Genomic DNA, 19,553 nt, shown 5'->3' on the forward strand with positions numbered 1-19,553 from the left:
TTACATTAAGTTTTTACTCTATTATAATGACAAGCTTTTCCTGGTTGCTTGTTCACTACCTTAAATGGACCGACCCATGGATTCTTATGTTTTTCCATGAGTTACAAGTCATTACTAACGTATTTATTTTGATCCTTGAATTGTCCCAGATTTGGCCAGTGGGAGTTTCTTCAAGGGAATGCCTTGAAAAGCAAATTCAACGTGCTTTGCAGGAAGTTCAAAATGAAATCCAAGGCAAGATGGCAAGTGCCTTCCCTTGTGCCTTTCTCCATGACTGGATGAGAGCCTGAGAAGTAGCAAAACACAGAGCTGCTGTCAGAAGACAAGGGCAAAGACCCAGTTATTGGACTGACCTTAGTGGGACAGAATCCTTTCTCTAGAGCCTCACTCTTTTCATGCCTTGAACTTAGGGTTCAAAATATAGACTTTTACACATAAAAGTACTCTGGTCTCTATCTTCTTAACTTGGCTCTTCTCTTATGTTTCTGGCTTTAATAACTTCCTCCCCCAACTCCAATACTACCCACATACTCTGTCCCCCAGAAAGGCTGCCGATTCGGTACCTAATCTTCTAGAGGGTCTAGAACACTTCTTCCATTCAAGGAGTAGGAGTAGAGATGAAGTCCGTAGGGTCTCAGGATCCAAATATGTCCAGATTCAAGTCTTACAGAAAGAAATCAATTACCTCCAAATACTGTCTAAATCGTTCAAGCCCTAATTTATCTCAATACCATGTTTGACCTTAGAATTGTAAGCCTGTTTCTGTTTTCACATTTGTTGCCATCAAAGGACATCTTAGACCTTAGTAACATTACTCATAGAAGCATTTTATAAAATTGGCCCCTTACCCATCTGAGCTGCCCGTCGCTTGTGAGCTGCCTGTAGAAGCCTCTGAAGTCACCGACGATGTCCCTGAGGTCCTTGTTAAGCACATGGTGGGCGAGGGCATTCACAGCACAGACAACTATTAAGTAAGGATTCAATTCTTGTGTATGTTTTGGTATGAAGTCAATAAATTAAGACATGAAAACACCACAAACTAATGTGGGCGTTTTATGAAAGAAACTTCAAATACAAAAGGTACATGTTTTTAAAAACTGTCCCAAATATATCTTCTGTGTTTGTCGTAAGTAATATCATACATATGGAAGAGCTGTTAATCCATACATGGAGCTTCATTTGAGTAGAGCAAACATATTTTGAATGGTTGCCGTGCGAGAAACAGAGCCATCAAGACAAAAGTTTAAGCCATACTCCCAATCTATTTTCTTGTTCACTTTGGAAAGTGTACAGGCAGTTTCAAAACCAAACCCTGCTAGTTCGTTGTTCCTAAGGAGTAAGAAGACCCTGACTTATCACCAAAAAAAAAAGAACTTCTAATTATTGTCAAGCATAGAAAATATCTTGAATTCACAACATAACACACAAAGATGAAATGAATTTGCAATAAGCCTAATACATGTAAAATGTTAAAGTACATGAAAATACTTTTCTTAAATATTACATTTCTTCCTATTGACTTACTTATGATATACTACTCTTAAGTAATTTGAAAGTTAAACTTAATTTGGTTCAGCATGACCACTGTTTTTTTTGTTTTTTGTTTTTGGTATTCTACTGAAGGCTTTATTGTGTTATTTCAGATGAAGAATAAGTAACAAATTGAATGGGAGAGACCCTTCTACCTTTTAGTCATTCTAGAAAAACAGTCTATACATCAATGGCCAAAATAATCAAATCAAGTCATCTGATTAGCCCCAAAGCAATTAATTTGTTACAAAAATTTTTGATAAACTTGTTTGGTGTTGCCATTTCTGCGATATGACTCAGACCATTTCGTAGGACAGCTGGAGAGTCGGCCAGATCCTAAGAGAAAGACCGTTTCAGTATATGAAACATGCTGTCAGGACGTGACTGGCCTCTATGTGGAGAGCACTCAGATGATTGCACACTTGCTGTTAAATACAGCATTAGGGCTGGACCAACCATTCCATGTTCTCTAGGGCTTTTGTTAATGGGATATAGAATCATTCCAGTTCAGACATGTATTCCCTAGAACCGCGAGAAGACAGAATCCTCCTCACGCCTTAATGGTTGGTGCTCATAGATTAAAGACCTCTGAAGAGTCTGTCAGCAAGTCACAGAGAGGTACACTATTATCTAGTAAAACCTCCATCTCGTTGATGAGATGGTGGCCAGAAATCACTGATGAAGCACTCCTCCGGCTTGCCCCACATGGCAAACGCATTTAACACAAGTTGAGGATGACCTCCTCTTTTACAGCTTCCCAGAGACGCAGCACTAATATATTCATCTAGAGTATGTAGATTGTCCTTGCTCAAAAGGAGGGCACTGCAAGAAACTAACTAAAATTTCGTGCATTTGACAGAAATTTGGGTACTGGTGGTCATCCACTGTATGGGACAGTCTACTTCAGGTTTGCTTTGCTGCCATGGGTGGGAGATTTCATCTGGAAAAAACTGGCCATTGAAGGCAGTGCCTTGCTGACTAACTCCTAGGGATCCCCTGGCCCAGGAAGGACATGTCCATAAAGCCTATGAATGACCATGGGTGCCTGAGCCCGAGGGCTGGTGTGAACCCTTACAGCTCTTTTTGTCTCTTTAGAAATTCTTCTTTCTTCATCTTTTTTTCCTCTATTAAAAAAAAAAAAAACTATATTGGTTTATTCTATCTATTAAAAAAATAACTAAAACCCTCCCTCCGTTTCTCACACACACATACTAGCACTGCCTTCACAGTAATGAGGAAACCACTATTTCTTAATTTTTTTTTTTCCGATCATAAAAGAATGAACTACCAGGTAAGTAGGCTGACAAAGGCACAGAACTGTGATGAGCTAATGGAATTTTTTTCAATGTTAATGTGAATGCCATGTAACACATTCAGTGAGACCGTGGTAAATTACCTGAAATATGGAGCAAGGTTAAAGTTAAAACGGGTTCTGTCATGTTGTGGTCGACAAAAGGCAGAAGCGGACTACATCACCGCAAAAGAGCCGTTTATTAAAGGCGTAGAGAGATGGAAATTGATTTACGCCTGGCCGAGATGCCCATCAGGACGGCTGGGGGATGGGAGTGGAGGAGGGACAGGTCAGCGAAGGCCCCAAAGCACAGAGCTCAGCAACCAGGGAGAGGAGCCTCCTATCTCCTATCTTGTGTCTCAGTGAGCACACAGGGTCCCTCCACCTCGAGCCGGAGTCAGCAAAGTTCAAAGTCTCAGCTATTAACAGAGTGGTTCCAATGGCCGTTCCCATAACATATTTTGTAAGCTTGCTGAGTGTTACGCAACACTTGGGGACCGCCTTATATGGTCTGCAGAATGGAGAAGGCGGCTTCATAAAGTACTCAACTTACACCAGAGACAAAGTTGCAGGAGAAGCTGACACACGGCTCACAAACCTGTCGTGGTCAGCGGGCACTGCCTTATGGAAAACATTAACAGCAAATGGTTGACTTAATGGAGAGGGAGACAGGGAATAGTTGCCGAGTCTCCTCCCGCTACCTGGCAAATTCCTAGCTTCAAGGAATAATCTTCAAGACTAATCTCACAGGCTCACCTCTGTTCTGAAGCTGCCCAAGACCCTCCTGGACAATGAACTAAACTTCTGTGTAACTTGTACCAGCTTTTAAAGAACTGTCCTTCTCACACTGCATGATCTTTTCTCCTATGGCTGTGTCCCTGAGAAGTTTGTGCATTCCTTCTCCGTGTATGCAGGATTCTGTCCCCTTTCTCTATCTCACTAAAATGATCTCTCCAGTGCCTGACACATGGGAGCGCTCAAGGGAAGTCTCTTACAGAACTGGCTGAGGGCACGACTGAAGGCCAGCCCTGTGAAGAGTGGAATAGTGGCCACCTCGCATCCACTTAAAGTGCAAGAAAGGTTCCCTTGTCCTCACACACACACATATGCACACACACACACGTGCGTGCGTGTGCACACTCACCTTTCATCTGCTTGACAATATTAAAATCTTTCAGTGGGGCAAGACTTCTATTTTACATCTTAGGGAGAGCTGACAGTGCAAATATCATGGGAGAGGTTCTACTGCATCACCACCAAATTTAGAGAATCTGTTTCCTTCCTTCTTAGATCCTCACACCTCAACTGTCATCATTTGGCTTCAGACCCTAATGATCCATAGAAATTGATCTGGCAAAGGTCACCTTTTGTACTTCTTGAATTTTGTACCTTGTACATGGATTAAGTATTTCAAAACAAAAATCAAACAAATAATTTGTATTTAAATGTGGAAAGAGGGGTGCCTGGGTGGCTTAGTCGGTTAAGCTTCTGCCTTCGGCTTAGGTCATGATCTCAGGGTCCTGGGATTTAGCCCCACATCAGGCTCTCTGCTCAGCGGGGAGCCTGCTTTTCCCTCTATGTTCTCTCTCTTTCTCTCAAATAAATAAATAAAATCTTTTTTAAAAATGTTGTAGAAAGAAAGCACTTCAGGGAGTGGCTAGCTGAGCAGCCATCTGGGCCTCAGTCTCCTTATCTAAAAAATGAGGGGCCTCAAGACCCCCACTGAGCTCTCTCCAATTCTGAGAGAACTGTACTCATAGCTCAGTGAACAACCTGCTTTGCCCAGATACCAGCTCTGAAACAGGGCAGCCAGAGGCCCTTCCACCGTGAGGAGCAGTGGGCCTGAAACCACTCGCTGTGCAGTACTTTGCAGAGCAAGTGGCTCGCTGTGCACATCCCAATAAGCCTTGCCACACAAGTGCCCATCTGTCCCTGTCATGTCCCTCAGCCGCCCGCCTAGCTCAGGCAGAGAAACAGGCCGAGATTCACGGATATGCCCGCAGTCCATTGACCCCTGCAAGGAGAAGGGCCGAGTTCTGCCGCCTTTTCATTTCTCCCCATGAAACAAATAACAAACCACGAAACATTGTCTTTACTCACCCTGAACAGCGTAAATACAGAGAAAAGTAAGGTCACAACTGGAATCTAAGTGAAAACGAAGCATTCCGGAACCTTAACGAGAATGTTCAACTCACCAACTTCCGTGCCTTTTCCCAGAGTGAAGGTAAGCCCGTACCCCTTGAGCCCGTCTTCCGCATCGGTCTCTAAGACGACATAGGCAGCCGAGTAGTCAGGGTCTGTGTGCTGCAGGAGAAACGCACCCCGCCCCACAAGGCAAACATGAGAAACCCAAAGGTACCCCTCAGTACATCACGTAAGACTAGAAAACGCAACAGGGAACGTTCAAGAGGAGCTCGAGTCTGATGCAAGCCTTGGTGTGCCCCCCCAAAATGGAGGAGTTCTGAATGGACAAAGGGAAAGTCCCCCTGACAGATTCATATCATTTCAACAAGGGCAATGCATACATTTTCAGTGCCAGTTTGCCATTAGGCCTCCTCTGATGATCAGCTCAGATTTTAATCCAGGAGTTTTTGCCTAAGCTACCTCTGCCAGCTCTCTGAACAGAGCTGTATTCACAAGCAGCCTCAAATGGAAGCAGCCAAGCCTTCAGAAAGCCTCACAGAAAACTGGACTTATCTTCACTGCAGTCTGTAGCAGGGCTAAAAAGACAATGGCGCTGGTTCAGAGATCGCTGGGCGGAAACAAAGAATTAAAACTTAAGGACAAATTAGCCCGCTTTTTGTTTTGTTCTTTTTTAAAACTTGCTACTATCAAATGGTATTTTGGTAAGTGTTTACTGACCGACTATGATGAAACTCAACACTACCTGCTGATATGGGGGATGAGGGATGCAGAAGTGAAAAAACCAGTCTGTCTCCAGAAATTTCCCCTCAGTAGGGAGAAGCAGGTGAGAACTACTGTGTGAGAAGTCCCCAGGAAGAGCAAGGGAGCAAGGAAAGAGGAAGCAGGGGACCGAGACACTAGGATGGGCAAGGAGACAAGTGAAGGCAGGGGCAAGGGAGAGCCATAGGAAACCCCGAGCCTTGTGAGACAGAAGTGAAAGGCCCCTGGGCCACCAGGGTGGCAAGTGAATGAAGACAAGACTGGATAGGTGGTGTGGGGGCAGATAATGGAGACCCCCAAAAGCCAGGCAGAAGATCTGAATGCATCAATAAGGAATGTAGGATGCAACTATTGATGTCTTTTTGCATAGGGCAGTGACAATTGATGTTTTTATTGTTACTATTATTACTACACAGTATTTGTTGCTCTGAAAAACTATTTTAAAAGCTACTTGATTTAATTTAATCCTTACAACAATATTATAAAGTAGGTGCTATTATCCCTATCTGACAGATAGGAAACCGAGTTTATTTTTTTAAAGATTATATTTATTTGAGAGAGAGCAGGTGAGAGAGAGACAGCATGAGCTGGGGGTGGGGAGGGGCAGAGGGAGAGAAGCAGACTCTCCGCTGAGCAGGGAGCCCCATGTGAGGTTCTATCCCAGAACCCCAGGATCATGACCTGAGCCGAAGGCAGATCCTCAACCGACTGAGGCACCCAGGCGCCCCGGAAACCGAGTTTAAAGCAGAATTTAAATCCCTGTGCTCAGGGAAGGGGAGGAGGCACACAGAAGGCCTTTGTCTGGTATCAAAGCCTAGTGGAGAGCATTCGGTGTGAAGGGTTGCTGGGCACCAGCTGCATATCAGAGGTTGTGCAGGTTGCTGAGGGGGCACAGACACGTCTGCCCTTAAGAAAGTTAGAGTTTAGGGGAGCCTGGGTGGCTCAGTCGGTTGGGCATCTGCCTTTAGCTCAGGTCATGATCCCGGGTCCTGAAATCAGGCCCTGCATCGGGCTCCCTGCTCAGTGGGGAGCTTGTCCTTCTCTCTCTGCTGTTCCTCCTGCTCATGCTCTCTTTCTCTCAAATAAATAAAATCTTTAAAAAAAGAGAAAGTGGGGCACCGGGGTGGCTCAGTAGTTAAGCGTCTGCCTTTGGCTCAGGTCATGATCCCAGGGTCTTGGGATCAAGCTCCGTATCGGGCTCTCTGCTCAGCAGGAAGCCTGCTTCTCCCTCTCCCGCTCCCCCTGCTTGTGTTCCCTCTCGGTGTCTCTGTCAAATAAATAAAATATTAATAAATAAATAAATAAATAAATAAATAAATAAATAAATAAATAAAGAGAAAGTTATGGGAGCCTGGGTGGCTCAGCTGGTTAAGTGACTGCCTTCGGCTCAGGCCATGATCCTGGAGTCCCAGGATCGAGTCCCTGAGCAGGAAGCCTGCTTCTCCCTCTGACCTCCCCCCTCTCTCATGCTCTCTCTCTCAAATAAATAAATAAAATCTTTAAAAAAAAGAGAGAAAGTTATAGTTTAGAAGCCATGGTTATAGAAACTCTAATAGCAAGAGGCAGGACATGGTAAGTCTCTGGGAGAGATACAAACTATGGAAGCCAGGCAGAGAGCACTATGAGTGGGATGCATTTGAAGCTGGAGGAGACTTTATGATGAAAATAGAATCTGAGCTGGTTGGTTGAGGATGGGGAGCTTTCCAGTGAGGACTGAAGCTGTACACACAGACGGGGTCTTACTGGGAGCAAACCGTGAGACAGGAGGGCCCTTGGGGCCTGAGCCCTGCAGAGGGAAGAAGGAGGCCAGTAAGGAAGCAGCCGAAGTCAGGGTGTAGAAGTGATGGCAGGAGGCAGCTGACAACATGACCCGCAGCCCCGGAGAAAGGACCCTGGAAGCAGAAAAAACAGTCAATCCCAAGAGAAGGAAGGAGACAGAAGATTTCAGATGAAGGAGGAAGTAAGCGTAAAGGTTGGAGGCAACAGGGATGAACCAGTAATTTAGTCTTTGGTGGGGAAGGAGCAGACACAGAAGGAAGAAGAGAGATGTTAGGGTCAAGGAAAGGTGATTCCAAAGTGGGAATCCCTGTCTCTATGGGATAGAAAAGGAACCACTGGGAAAAGAGACTGAGGAAGAAAATACTGGAGATGGAGGGGATGAGAATGGGGGCCTCGTCAGTCAAGAAGGGTGGGGATGGGGACACAGATTTGTCTGGGAGGATAGGACTCACAGAATAAAGGGAAAGATGAGAGGGTTAGTTTGGAGGCTGATGGGTGGAGATGGGGCCCACGGTGCATTTGTCTTCAGTCTTCTCCGTGATGCAGTGGGCAGTTTTCTAACTGCTGGGGGTGCGGGAATGGGAGCCAGAGGAGAGAGTGGTCTGGGAGCACAGCCACTCCTGGGAGCTCAGCAGACAATGGGGAAAGGAGAGGGAAAGTATGACTGGCTGGGAAGTGGTGGTGGTAAGGGGAGGGTGTCAGCTGGAGCTGGGCTAAGAGCCGACAGCCCTGGAGCTCTCTGGAACCTTGATGAGTGCCTCAACAAGCAAGCAATTTATAAGTACAGGTCTGAGTGCTCCATGTTTCCTAAAAGGCCGATAAAAAAATCACAGCTGAATCCTTTACTTTTAACAGATTTGGGGGCAGTCTCAGGGCTCCTTCATGAAAATATCCTGCTTCTGATCAGGAAGCCTCCTCTGCTTCTAAGTGCTGAACAGAGCTGAATTGCTGAGTTCAGCATGTCATGAGGGTTTGGGAAGCAATACCTCCCAGAACTGCAAAGTAGCACATTCTATTAAGAAGGCACATGAGAATCAGCACACAACACACCCCATATCTCTGGAAGATAAATACTTAAGTATTTATGAGTTTGCAATACAGGTATCAGAGAACTTCTCTTGACCCTGAGGTCATAAACAACTTAGGCCCAGAGACAAATTCCATTTCTTAAAATTATTCTACTTAAAACCGGGCTACTTTAACACTTAACAAATTCAAAGCAGAGAAAAATCTAGGCCAGAGGCCCTTCTACTTCAGTTTCCTCATATGTAAATAGTAATTAGACAATACTTTTTGATGGCTTTCTCTGTATTTAGGCACCTGATGGGCATCTCATTTATTACATGAAGCAGATATTATTATACCTATGTCACCGATAAGAAAACTGAGACCTTGGAAAGAGCCGTGATGTCCATCGACAGATGAATGGATAAAGTAGATAGAACTAGAGGCTATTATGCTAAGCGAAATAAGTCAATCAGGGAAAGAATTAGCATATGATCTCACTGATGTGTGTAATTTAAGAAACAAAACATAGGATCATAGGGGCAGAGAGGAAAAAAATAAAACATATGAAACCAGAGAGGGAGACAAACCATAAGAGACTTTTTTTTTTTTAAGATTTTATTTATTTATTTGACAGAGACACAGCAAGAGAGGGAACACAAGCAGGGGGAATGGGAGAGGGAGAAGCAGGCTTCCCGCAGATCAAGGAGCCGGATGCGGGGCTCCATCCCAGGACCAATCATGACATGAGCCAAAGGCAGACACTTAACGACTGAGCCACCCAGGTGCCCCACCATAAGACTCTTAATCACAGGAAATAAACTGAGGGTTGCTGAAGGGCAGGGGGTGGGGGAAGTGGTAACTGGCTGATGGACATTAAGGAGGGCACATGTAATGAACACTGGGTGCTATATGCAACTGATGAGTCACTGACCTTGACCTCTGAAACCAATAATACATTATATGTTAATTAACTGAATTTAAAATTTAAAAATGGAAAAAAAAAGGAAAACCAAAGCTTAAGAGAGTGAGCGGTTTAACCCACAGCTGCTACACATCAGAGGGGCAAAGTGGTTGCATTAGTTCAAGTGTTTGAATTTTACAAGCCAATGAAATTTCAAACACTTCTTTGGAGATCCACAAAGGATTGCCAACTGGGTGGTTTTTTTTTTTTTTAAGTCATTTAACATAATATAAGAAGGAACACAAAGATTTTAAAAAGCGGGAGTAACAATCTCAGAATAAAGGACATTTAAACGTAATAACTTTGTTTAGTCAGCATTTTTTTTTAAAGATTTATGTATTTCATTTTTTTTGAGAGAGAGAGAGACAGCGAGAGAGGGAACACAAGCAGGGGGAGTGGGAGAGGGAGAAGCAGGCTTCCCGCTGAGCAGGGAGCCCGATGCGGGGCTCGATCCCAGGACCCTGGGATCATGACCTGAGCCGAAGGCAGATGCTTAACGACTGAGCCACTCAGGCGCCCTAGTTAGCATTTTTTTTTTTTTTTTTTTTTTTTTACGAGAGACCTATTTCTAAAAAAATATTTCAAGTTCACAAACAGCATAGGTAATGTAATGGTATCAGCGTGCCCTCCACCCACTTAGGAAGCACAACATTAGAGGGCGAATTAGAGTCCTCTGGTACTCATTCCCCTCCCTCCACACAGATAACAGGTAACCATCATCCTAACATGGATGTTTCTCACTTCCCTGCATTCCTACAGACCCAGGCAATTTTATTTTTCTCCTCTGTGGACTGAGGGCAATGAGAATCCAGTAGGTGTCAGCCCTCGGGGAGACCCAGTATAGAACTCCTTCCTATATTTGGGAACCACTGCACTAGACCATGGTAGGGATGGAGAGTGTCCCTCCAAACACTATCAATAAGCAAACACGCCCTTCAGTATTTAAGTAGAAGGCTGTGCCTTTACAACATCTCCAAAGACTGGTATTTGCATAACTCTCAACAGTGTAAATCCCTTCTAACAGTGTTTTCAGGTAATTTCATGACAGCCCCCCGCACATGCCCCAGAATTACTACGAGCTTGTTTGTCTGCTTTCCCAGCCAGAGTGTGACTCCATTTCATAGATGGGCCCAAGATGCCCAGAGAGGTTGGCGTCTTCTCTAGGTCACACAGCAAGCTGTGGAGGAGGCAGGATCATAACCCAAAACACCCAGGCCCACCACCACGAACCCCACCAAGGTTTCAGTGCAGAAGAAGTATGTGTTCTAGGGTTTCGTGGGTGGGGATCCAACAAGAGCATTACGCTGTTGTTGCTTATTACGCATTCTACCATTTCCAGCAAAATGCGAATCATAAATGTAACAACAGAAGTATAAAACGTCAACAAATAAAAAATAAGGAAAGAAAAAAAAAGCCCAGGAGTTGTGGAGAGTTTCGGGTTACTTTTATTCCCTTTCCCCTCCCGGCCTCCCCCTTTGCAAAAGCAACGGTGCCAAAGTGGGGAACCTCCGCGACCCGCTGGGCTCCCTGCGCATACATGGGCCTGGACGTCCGCGGGGAGAGGCACCCGGCTGTCGCTCAGCGCTTACCATGGCGTCGGAGCCGTGGCCCCCCAGCGATGTGGGGAAGCGCACGTCGCGCACCAAGAGTCTGCAGATCCTGCCGCGCACCATGTCGCCGCGCACCCGGAGCTTCCCGAGCCGCCAATTCGGCTACGGACACTGTGCGCCGCGGAAGGGGCGGAGCCCGGCCCCGCAGGCGCTGATTGGCCGCGCGGCCGCGCACCAGAACTTGACCGGACCGAGTGGCAGGCCAGGATCCCGGCTCCCCTGGACGCTCTGGCGCTTCCCGCCGCGTCTGCAACCCCGTGCTGGCCCGCACGGCCCTCACGCGGATTCGCTGCGGGTCGCGGAGGACCCGGGACTGGGGGGGGAGGGGTGTCCCGCGCTGCGTCAGCGTTTTGGCAAGACCGTGCCCCGCCCGGACGGGAAACTCGAGAAGGGACTTTCCCCGGCGCGGCGTCCAAGAGGAAGGAGCGGGGTCTGAACAAAGTTCGGTCGCCCAATAGCACAGTTGGGCTACGGGCTCCACTCTTGACCCAAGTTAATGCCGGCGCAGCCTGGGGAGACGTTAGAAAATCCTAGGTGTCTAAGTGACCTCAGCCCGTTTGTTACCCGATAAATTAAGAATCAAGTCACCCTTTATTACACCCCTTCTGAGGCGGCGTGGTTTAAATACATTACCTCTTATCCGTCCAGCTCTGCAAGGTGGTGTAGAAATGAGATTGAGAGAGATTAAGTGACTGGCTCGAGGCTACACAGCTAGTTAGGTAAGTGGCAGAGTGTTCCGGCTGCAAATCCTGGGCTCTGTCCTCTGGACTGCAGGGACTGTTTAAGAGGGAACTTGGTGAAAGCTATGGATTAGAAGGCACATTGATCCTTTGCTTTAAAGTACAGCACACACCATTTTAGTTCCTACTTTTGGGGCATGCTTTGAAGAATAAATGTTTGGGAAGCACTGCTACAGACGTTATTCTATCGATTTGTGTTTATGTGGGTCTGGCAGGGATATTTTCAGGGATGCCCAGGACACCTCTGCTCCTTAAGGATGCATATAACCCTGCTGGATGAACTCCTTAGGCTTAACGTTTAAGCGAAGCAATAGGCCACTGGGACTGCAGTTAAGGGCCTTTACTCTTTGAAAGCAGCCAGTTAGCTGCAGCTTATAGTGGTCCAGTGGGAACTAGAGCCCTGGATTGCTTTATGTTCTCATTTTCCAAGAGAAGTCTGAAATTCAAATGTTAATGTGAAATAGCCTTTTTCCTTGCCCTGCTCTACCCACTTTTGTGTGTGGCTGGAATATATGCTCAATTCACTTTTTCAGAATGGATCTGTGGCCTGGTTAATAAATTCTGCGTACTTTGTATTCTGAAGATGCCCTTTTCTTTTGGATTTGAATGCTGGTTTTATTATATAAAAGTCTTAGTTCAAATTAATATAGTGTTAAGTCCCATTCTTTTTTTTTTTTTGAGAGGAAGAGGAGTGCCGGAAGGGCAGGGGGAGGGAGAATCTTAAGCAAGCTACACCTTGGGCGTGGAGCTGGACATGGGGCTCCATATCACAGCCCTCAGATCATGACCTGAGCTGAAATCGAGTTGGATGCTCAGCCGAACCACCCAGGTGTCCCTAATATCCCGTTCTTTAAAGAATAAGCTGGGTGGGGTTTTAATACCCTCAAGAAAAAGTTTGGATTTTCTCCTAATGGCTTTAAAATGTCACTATTTGTGTTTAGGATTAATTTAAAAATTAATTCTGTTCTACAACTGAGGGATCCTTTCAACCAGAAGCAATATATTCCTCTGGAAAATCTTTCTGTATTTTTTTTTTTTTAAGATTTTATTTATTTATTTGAGAGAGAGAGAATGAAAGAGAGAGCATGAGAGGGAGGAGGGTCAGAGGGAGAAGCAGACTCCCCGCTGAGCAGGGAGCCCGATGCGGGACTCGATCCCGGGACTCCAGGATCGTGACCTGAGCCGAAGGCAGTCGCTTAACCAACTGAGCCACCCAGGCGCCCCCATCTGTATTTCTTTCATTAGTTCTTCCTCTTCATTCTTCTGTTTTCTTCATCTGGAGCTTAATTGGGTTGATAACTGATCTTCTGAATCTATTATCCACCCCTGGAAAAAAAAAAACTTTTTGACTCTGTTCTTTTGTACTGAATCCTGGATATGTTCTTTGGCTTAATAATCAAACTCAGATTTGATCTCCAACTGTGTTTCTTCTTTTACTCCAATTCTTTTTCCTTTGGTGTTGGATTTTTTTCCATCTGTTTTGAATTTCCAAATTTTCTTTTCATAGTACGGTTGTCCCCTCTTATCAGCAGGGGACACATTCCAAGACTTCCCCCCACTCAGTGGATGACTGAAACCACACTTAGTACCAAACCTTAGATATACTATGTTTTTTTATACATACATACATATGATAAAATTTAATTTATAAGTTAGGCACAGTAAGATTAACAATAATAAAATAGAATTATATCAGTATACAAAGAAAAGTGAATGTGGTCTCTCAAAAAAATCTTTTTGTACTGTACTCACCCTTCCTGTGATGCTCTGAGATAAAATGTCTACATGATGACATGAGGTGAACACTAGGCATTTTCGCAGTGTGTTAGGCTACTGACCTTCTGAGGATTCATCAGGAAGATCATCTGCTGCTGGGCAGCAGGCTAGCCACAGGTGACTAAAATCAGGGAAAGCAAAACAACAGATGAGGAGACTAGTGTACCTTCACCCCTGTTGGAAAAAAATGGATGCCACACCTTCTCAAAACAGTTTTCATTAGTTGCCTCCATTAAGTTTGGTTCTTTAGGTGTTAGTTTTGGTTGTTGATTTCTTTTCCTTTACGGTGGTTTTCTTCACATTAGTCTTCATATGCCCATTATTTTTTTCTCATATGTCCGTTAACATTTATTGAGAATCACATTTTGCCTTTCTGTGAAGCTAGGCCTTGAAGACCTGTGTCTGGTGGTTGTGGAAGAGGGGGACACGTGGCAGCACAGGTATGTCAGCAGGTTTTCTTCTAGGTGAGGAGGCCTGTGTCCCTTCTGAGTTTTCAGAGTTGGATCCCAGGGGTAAATTTCAGAATAAACTACTCCATTTTCTGTTGCCCTTGTGGTGATCAGGGTTTACTTTAGGATCTGCTTGCTTTTCTCACCAGCCCCCAGATTCCATCTAGGACTCTCCCAAGGCAAACTGTGAACTATGGAAAACTGTTAGTATTGTTATCAGCTTATTATACCAGGACAGGCCTACCCAGACATTCCAAATGTTGCCCTCTAATTAATGACCCTAAAAAAAAAAAATCACTATAATTAATAGCTCTGTTATTTCTAGGAAAAATAAAGTAAAAAGGACAGGATTTATACTACCATCTTAGCCAGAAAACCAGCTCAAATATTTGAAAGGACTTCAGACAATGGACCATAGGGAGAACAAGACTAACCGGAGAGAAGGAAACAAAAAACCCTGCAATTGTCCCAACTCACTGTCTACAGGCTACAGCACAAAGGGGGTGGGAGGGACAAACAGAGCCTGTAGTGTTACTGAGTTGAGGAGACAAAAATCAGTGTTTATTTATATTAGTGGAGGCCAATGTGGCTATAGTCTGAGAGGGAGAGAACAGAAGGACCCCTTCTAAACTTTGGTTGAATACTGATAGGCACATGAATGAGAGAAAACTACTCAAATTTAAGAGCCACTAGAAAGAACAGGCAAGAAAATTATTGGCAGTGGGGGTGGGGTGTGTGGGTGGCTCAGTCGGTTAAGTGTCTGCCTTTGGCTCAGGTCATGATCTCAGGGTCCTGGGATCAAGCCCCGAATTGCATCAGGCTCTGTGCTCAGCAGGGAGTCTGCCTCTCCCTCTCCTTTTGCCCTCCCCCACTCATGCTTGCTCTCTCTTGCGCACACATGCACTTGCTCTCTCTCTCAAATAAATAAAATCTTTAAAAAAAAAATTACTGGCAGTTGCACAGGGTTAGGAATAGTACCTGTCCCTGATAGTAAAGATTTGGTAATAATACATGGAATATTAGGTAGAATCCTCAGCAGGGTAGAGATCAAATCTTCTAAGATTAAAGATTGCTTTGGACCTAACAGAGCTTTAATGTATACCTTGAAAGGATTCAACTGAATCCAAGTAAAGAACAGACAAAACAATCCCTAGAGGTTGTCCCCACCAGCCAGAGTAGAAAATATGCATGAGGGCGCCTGGGTGGCTCAGTTGGTTAAGCAACTGCCTTCGGCTCAGGTCATGATCCTGGAGTCCCGGGATCGAGTCCCACATCGGACTCCCTGCTCAGCAGGGAGTCTGCTTCTCCCTCTGATCCTCCCCCTCTCATGCTCTCTGTCTCCCATTCTCTCTCTCAGATAAATAAATAAAAAATCTTAAAAAAAAAAAAAAAGAAAATGTGCATGAAATCAAAATTCGTTATTTAAAAGAATTTTTTAAAAATTTCAGCAACCCAAAACTGTAATTTACATTGTTTAGCACCCAACCAAAATTACTGGGCATATATAAAAGTAGAAACATATAGTCACATACAGGAGAAAGTTCAATAGAAACAGACCCAATAGTCCTAATATCCAGATAAAAACCTTCAAGATGGTAGAGGAAAATGTAAGCATAATGAAGAGAGGTATGAATGAGAAAAAAAATGAAAGCTAGAATTTCTGAGATAAAAAACATACACCGTATGGGATTGAAAGCAGAATAGACACTCCAAAGAAAAGATTAGTGAATATGAAGACAAAGCAAAAGAAACTATCCAAAATGAAGCACAAAGATTAAACAGAAAAAAGAAAAGGACAAAGCATCCATGACCTGTGATACAATATTAAATGGCCTGACATACATGTAACTGAAGTCCCAGAAGAAAAACAAGTTGAAAAATAACAGCCTCAAATTTTCCAACTTTGATAAAACTGTAAACCCACTGAATCAAGAATCTCAAAGAACCCCAAGTAGAATAATCTTTAAGAAAGTTGTGCAAAGACGTATCATAAATAAATTGCTAAAAACCAAGAATAAAGAGCCTATATTTTTAAAATACAGAGGGGGAGAAAAGACCCTTTACATATAGAAGAATAAAGTTGAGGACAACAGACTTTTTGTCAGAAATAATGCAAGTTAGAAGAGAGTGAAGAGACTTCTGTAAAGTACTACAGAAAATCGTCAACCAAGAATTCTTAACTGAGCTAAAACATATTTCAAAAAGGAAGTCAAACAAAAACTTTTAAATGCAGTGCTATCAGATCTGTGCCCCTAGAAATATTAAAAGAAGCTCTTGAGAAGGGAAATGATACCAGATGGAAATTTGGTTTTAGCCAAAGGAATATTCCTAGGGTTAATGGAGACATTTAATGATGATAAAATGGTCAATTTATCATGAAGCACAACAATCCTAATGTATATGCACCTAATAAGAGCTACATAATACATAAAAAGACCGAATTAAAAGGAAAAACGGAAAAATCTACCATTATAGTTGAGGATTCTAACATTCCTCTCAGTAACTGATAGAAAATAGGCAGAAAAGCAATATAAATATAGAAGATTAAGCTACACAATCAACTTGACCAAACTGACACTTGCTGAAAACTACAGCTAACAAAAGCAAGATGCATAATACTTTCAAGTACTCATAGAACATTCATCAAGGTAGAATATTCTGGGCCACAAAACAGAATTTTAATATAGTTAATACATTTAAGAAGGTTGAAATTATACAAATAAACATAAAGAAGAAAAATATCTGGGGGCACCTGGGTGGCTCAGTTGGTTTAAGCATCTGTCTTTGGCTCAGGTCATGATCCCAGGTTTCTGGGATCGAGCACTGCATCAGGCTCCTTGCTCAGCGGGGAGCCTGCTTCTCCCTCCCCCTACCCCTGCTTGTGCTCTCTCTCGATACCTCGCTCTGTCAAATAAATAAATAAAATCTTGGGGAAAAAAGAGAGGAAAAAAAAAATCTGGAAAATCCCCAAATACTTAACAATTAAACAGCATAAATACCACATGGGTCAAAAAAGAACTCAGAAGGGAAAATTAGGAAATATCTTGAACTGAATTATGGATAAAAACACAACATATCAAAATATGTGGGATGCAGTTAAGGCAGTATTTAAAGGAAAATTTACTGCATTAAATGCTCAGATCAGAAAAGATGAAATATGTGAAATCAATGACCTAAGCTTCCATCTTAAAAAAACTAGAAAAAGGGGGCGCCTGGGTGGCTCAGTCAGCTAAGCGGCTGCCTTCGGCTCAGGTCATGATCCCTTCTCCCTCTCCTTCTGCCTGCCACTCTGCCTACTTGTGCTGTCTATCTCTCTGTCAAATAAATAAATAAAATCTTAAACAAAACAAAACAAAAAACTAGAAAAAGAACAGGAACTACACCACAAAAATAACAAAGCAAATAAAACAGAAGGATGGATTAGTAAAGATCAGAAATCAATGAAATAGAACACACTCATGTGCATGCACACAAAGTAGAACAAATCAATGAATATGCTGATTCTTTAAGAAAAATCACTACAACTGATAAACCACAGGCTAGACTAATGAGAAAAAAGAGGAAGACACAAATTACCAAGATCAGGAATAAAACTGGAAGTATCCATACGGATCCAATAAACATTAAAAAGATAATAAGGGAAGATTATGAACAAACACCAAAGCTCATTCAAGAAGGAATGATCAACAAAATGAAAAGGCAACCTACTGAATGGAAAATATTTGCAAGTCATATATCTGATAAGGGATTAATATCCAAAACATATAAAGAAATCCTACAACTTAATAACAAAACAAAAACCCCACAAATAATCCATTTAAAAAGGGGTAGATCTGAACAGTCATTTTCTCCAAAGAAAAGCACATGAAAAGATGCCCAGCATCACTAATCATCAGGGAAATGGCAAATGAAAGCACAATGAGACATCACTTCACACCTGATAAAATAGCTATTATCAACAAGACAAGAAGTAACAAGTGTTGGCAAGGATGTGGAGAAAAGGGAAACCTTATACACTATTGGTGGGAATGTACATTGCTGCAGCCACTATGGAAAACAGTATGGAGGTTCCTCAAAAAATTAAAAACAGAACTACCATATGACCCAGCAATTACACTTCTGGGTATTTATCTGAAGAAAATAAAAGCATTAACACAAAAAAGTCTATGCATCTCCATTGCAGCATTTAGAATAACCAAAATGTGAACAACGTAAGTGTCCACTGATGGATGAATGGATAAAATGTGTATATAAAATGGAATGCTATTCTCTCATAAAAAGGAATGAAAGAAATTTTTCCAGTTGAGGCTACCTGAATGGGCCTTGAGGGCATTATGCTAAGTGAAATAAGTCAGAGAAAGAGAAAGACTGTGTGATCTCACTTATATGTGGAACCCAAAAAGCAAATAAATAAACCAAGCTCACAGATACAGAGAACAGACTGGTGGCTGACAGAGATGGGGTTGGAAATAGGTGAAGAGAGTCAAAAGATACAAACTTCCAGTTATAAAATAAGTAAGTCATCAGGATGTAATGTACAGCTTGGCAACTATAGTTAAAAATACCATGTTGCATATTTGAGAGTTGCTAAGAGAGATCTTCAAAGTTCTGATCAGAAGAAAAAAAAATTCTGTAACTACATATGGTGACAGACATTACTAGACTTATTGTGATCATTTCAAAATATATACAAATACTAAATCATTATAGTGTACATCTGAAACATGTTGTATGTTAATTGTACCTCAATTTAAAAATTTAGTATGTTCTTTCCAGTTAATAAAGTCTTACAGTAATTTTACACTTAATATTGTATGTTGCTACTGTTACCAAAAATGTTACTATTTTGTATCAACTGTCACTTTGATGTAATAATTTAAGTTTGGTATTTTCTACTGATACAGTTATTAGTAGTATGAGGAACATCAGTTAGGGTCCCAGCTGGAAACAGTACACTCAAATTAAGATGAATCAAAGATATTTACAAAAGGGCAGGCAGGATAGGAGAATCACAGGATTAATGCAGTAACCAAAATTAGAAGCCCCTACTCCTAAAACAGAAAAGATAAGGGATGAGAGCTGTTATCACTCCCCAAAGAGAAAAAAGGTGTATTGAAAGGAAACTTTGGTTGAAGGACACAGGCAACCCAACCTCAAAAGGAGGAAATAGGGAAATAAATACCTTGACCTTTGAGGTTTCCTCCCATCTTCTCCTAGAGCTCCTCACTGGCTTACCCCAACAGGAATCCAAAGTAAGGGAACCCAGTGATGAGTACAGGCTGGCCTTCAGCAGAGTGGATGTGGAGGGGCCAACAGATGATGCGAAGCATGTGTTGCTTATTTTAATAAGTATTCCTTTCTGTATTGACAATTTGAATGTTAATTAATCAGGACTGCAGTTGCTGGTGACAGAAACTCAATGTGATGTCATTTAAACAAAAAAAGGAAAAACTGGAGGAAGGGGTAGAGAAAAACTGATTTTAGGGAAACAAATGCTCCTGGGGC

The 19,553-nt window shown here is 42.9% G+C and overlaps 1 protein-coding gene across 4 annotated transcripts in view; it reads right to left on the reverse strand.

Annotated features, from left to right (window-relative positions):
- The window catches only part of ENOSF1 (enolase superfamily member 1), a 28,340-nt gene extending 17,038 nt beyond the window's left edge, over positions 1 to 11,302 (reverse strand). The window contains exons 1-3 of one of the 4 annotated variants that reach the window (XM_034996257.1): positions 11,063 to 11,302; positions 5,017 to 5,125; positions 849 to 964 (exon numbers count right to left, since the gene is read on the reverse strand). In XM_034996257.1, the coding sequence (XP_034852148.1) occupies positions 849 to 964; positions 5,017 to 5,125; positions 11,063 to 11,146 (309 nt within the window). In that variant the 5' untranslated portion in view covers positions 11,147 to 11,302. The remainder of the gene's footprint in view (positions 1 to 848; positions 965 to 5,016; positions 5,126 to 11,062) is intronic. The other 3 variants (XM_034996256.1, XM_034996255.1, XM_034996258.1) reach the window with 3 other exon arrangements.
- Between the last annotated feature and the right edge of the window lie 8,251 nt (positions 11,303 to 19,553).

This window comes from Mirounga leonina, unplaced genomic scaffold (genome assembly GCF_011800145.1).
Source record: "Mirounga leonina isolate KUSES-001 unplaced genomic scaffold, KU_Mleo_1.0 Mir_93, whole genome shotgun sequence".
NCBI classification, from domain to species: Eukaryota; Metazoa; Chordata; class Mammalia; order Carnivora; family Phocidae; genus Mirounga; species Mirounga leonina.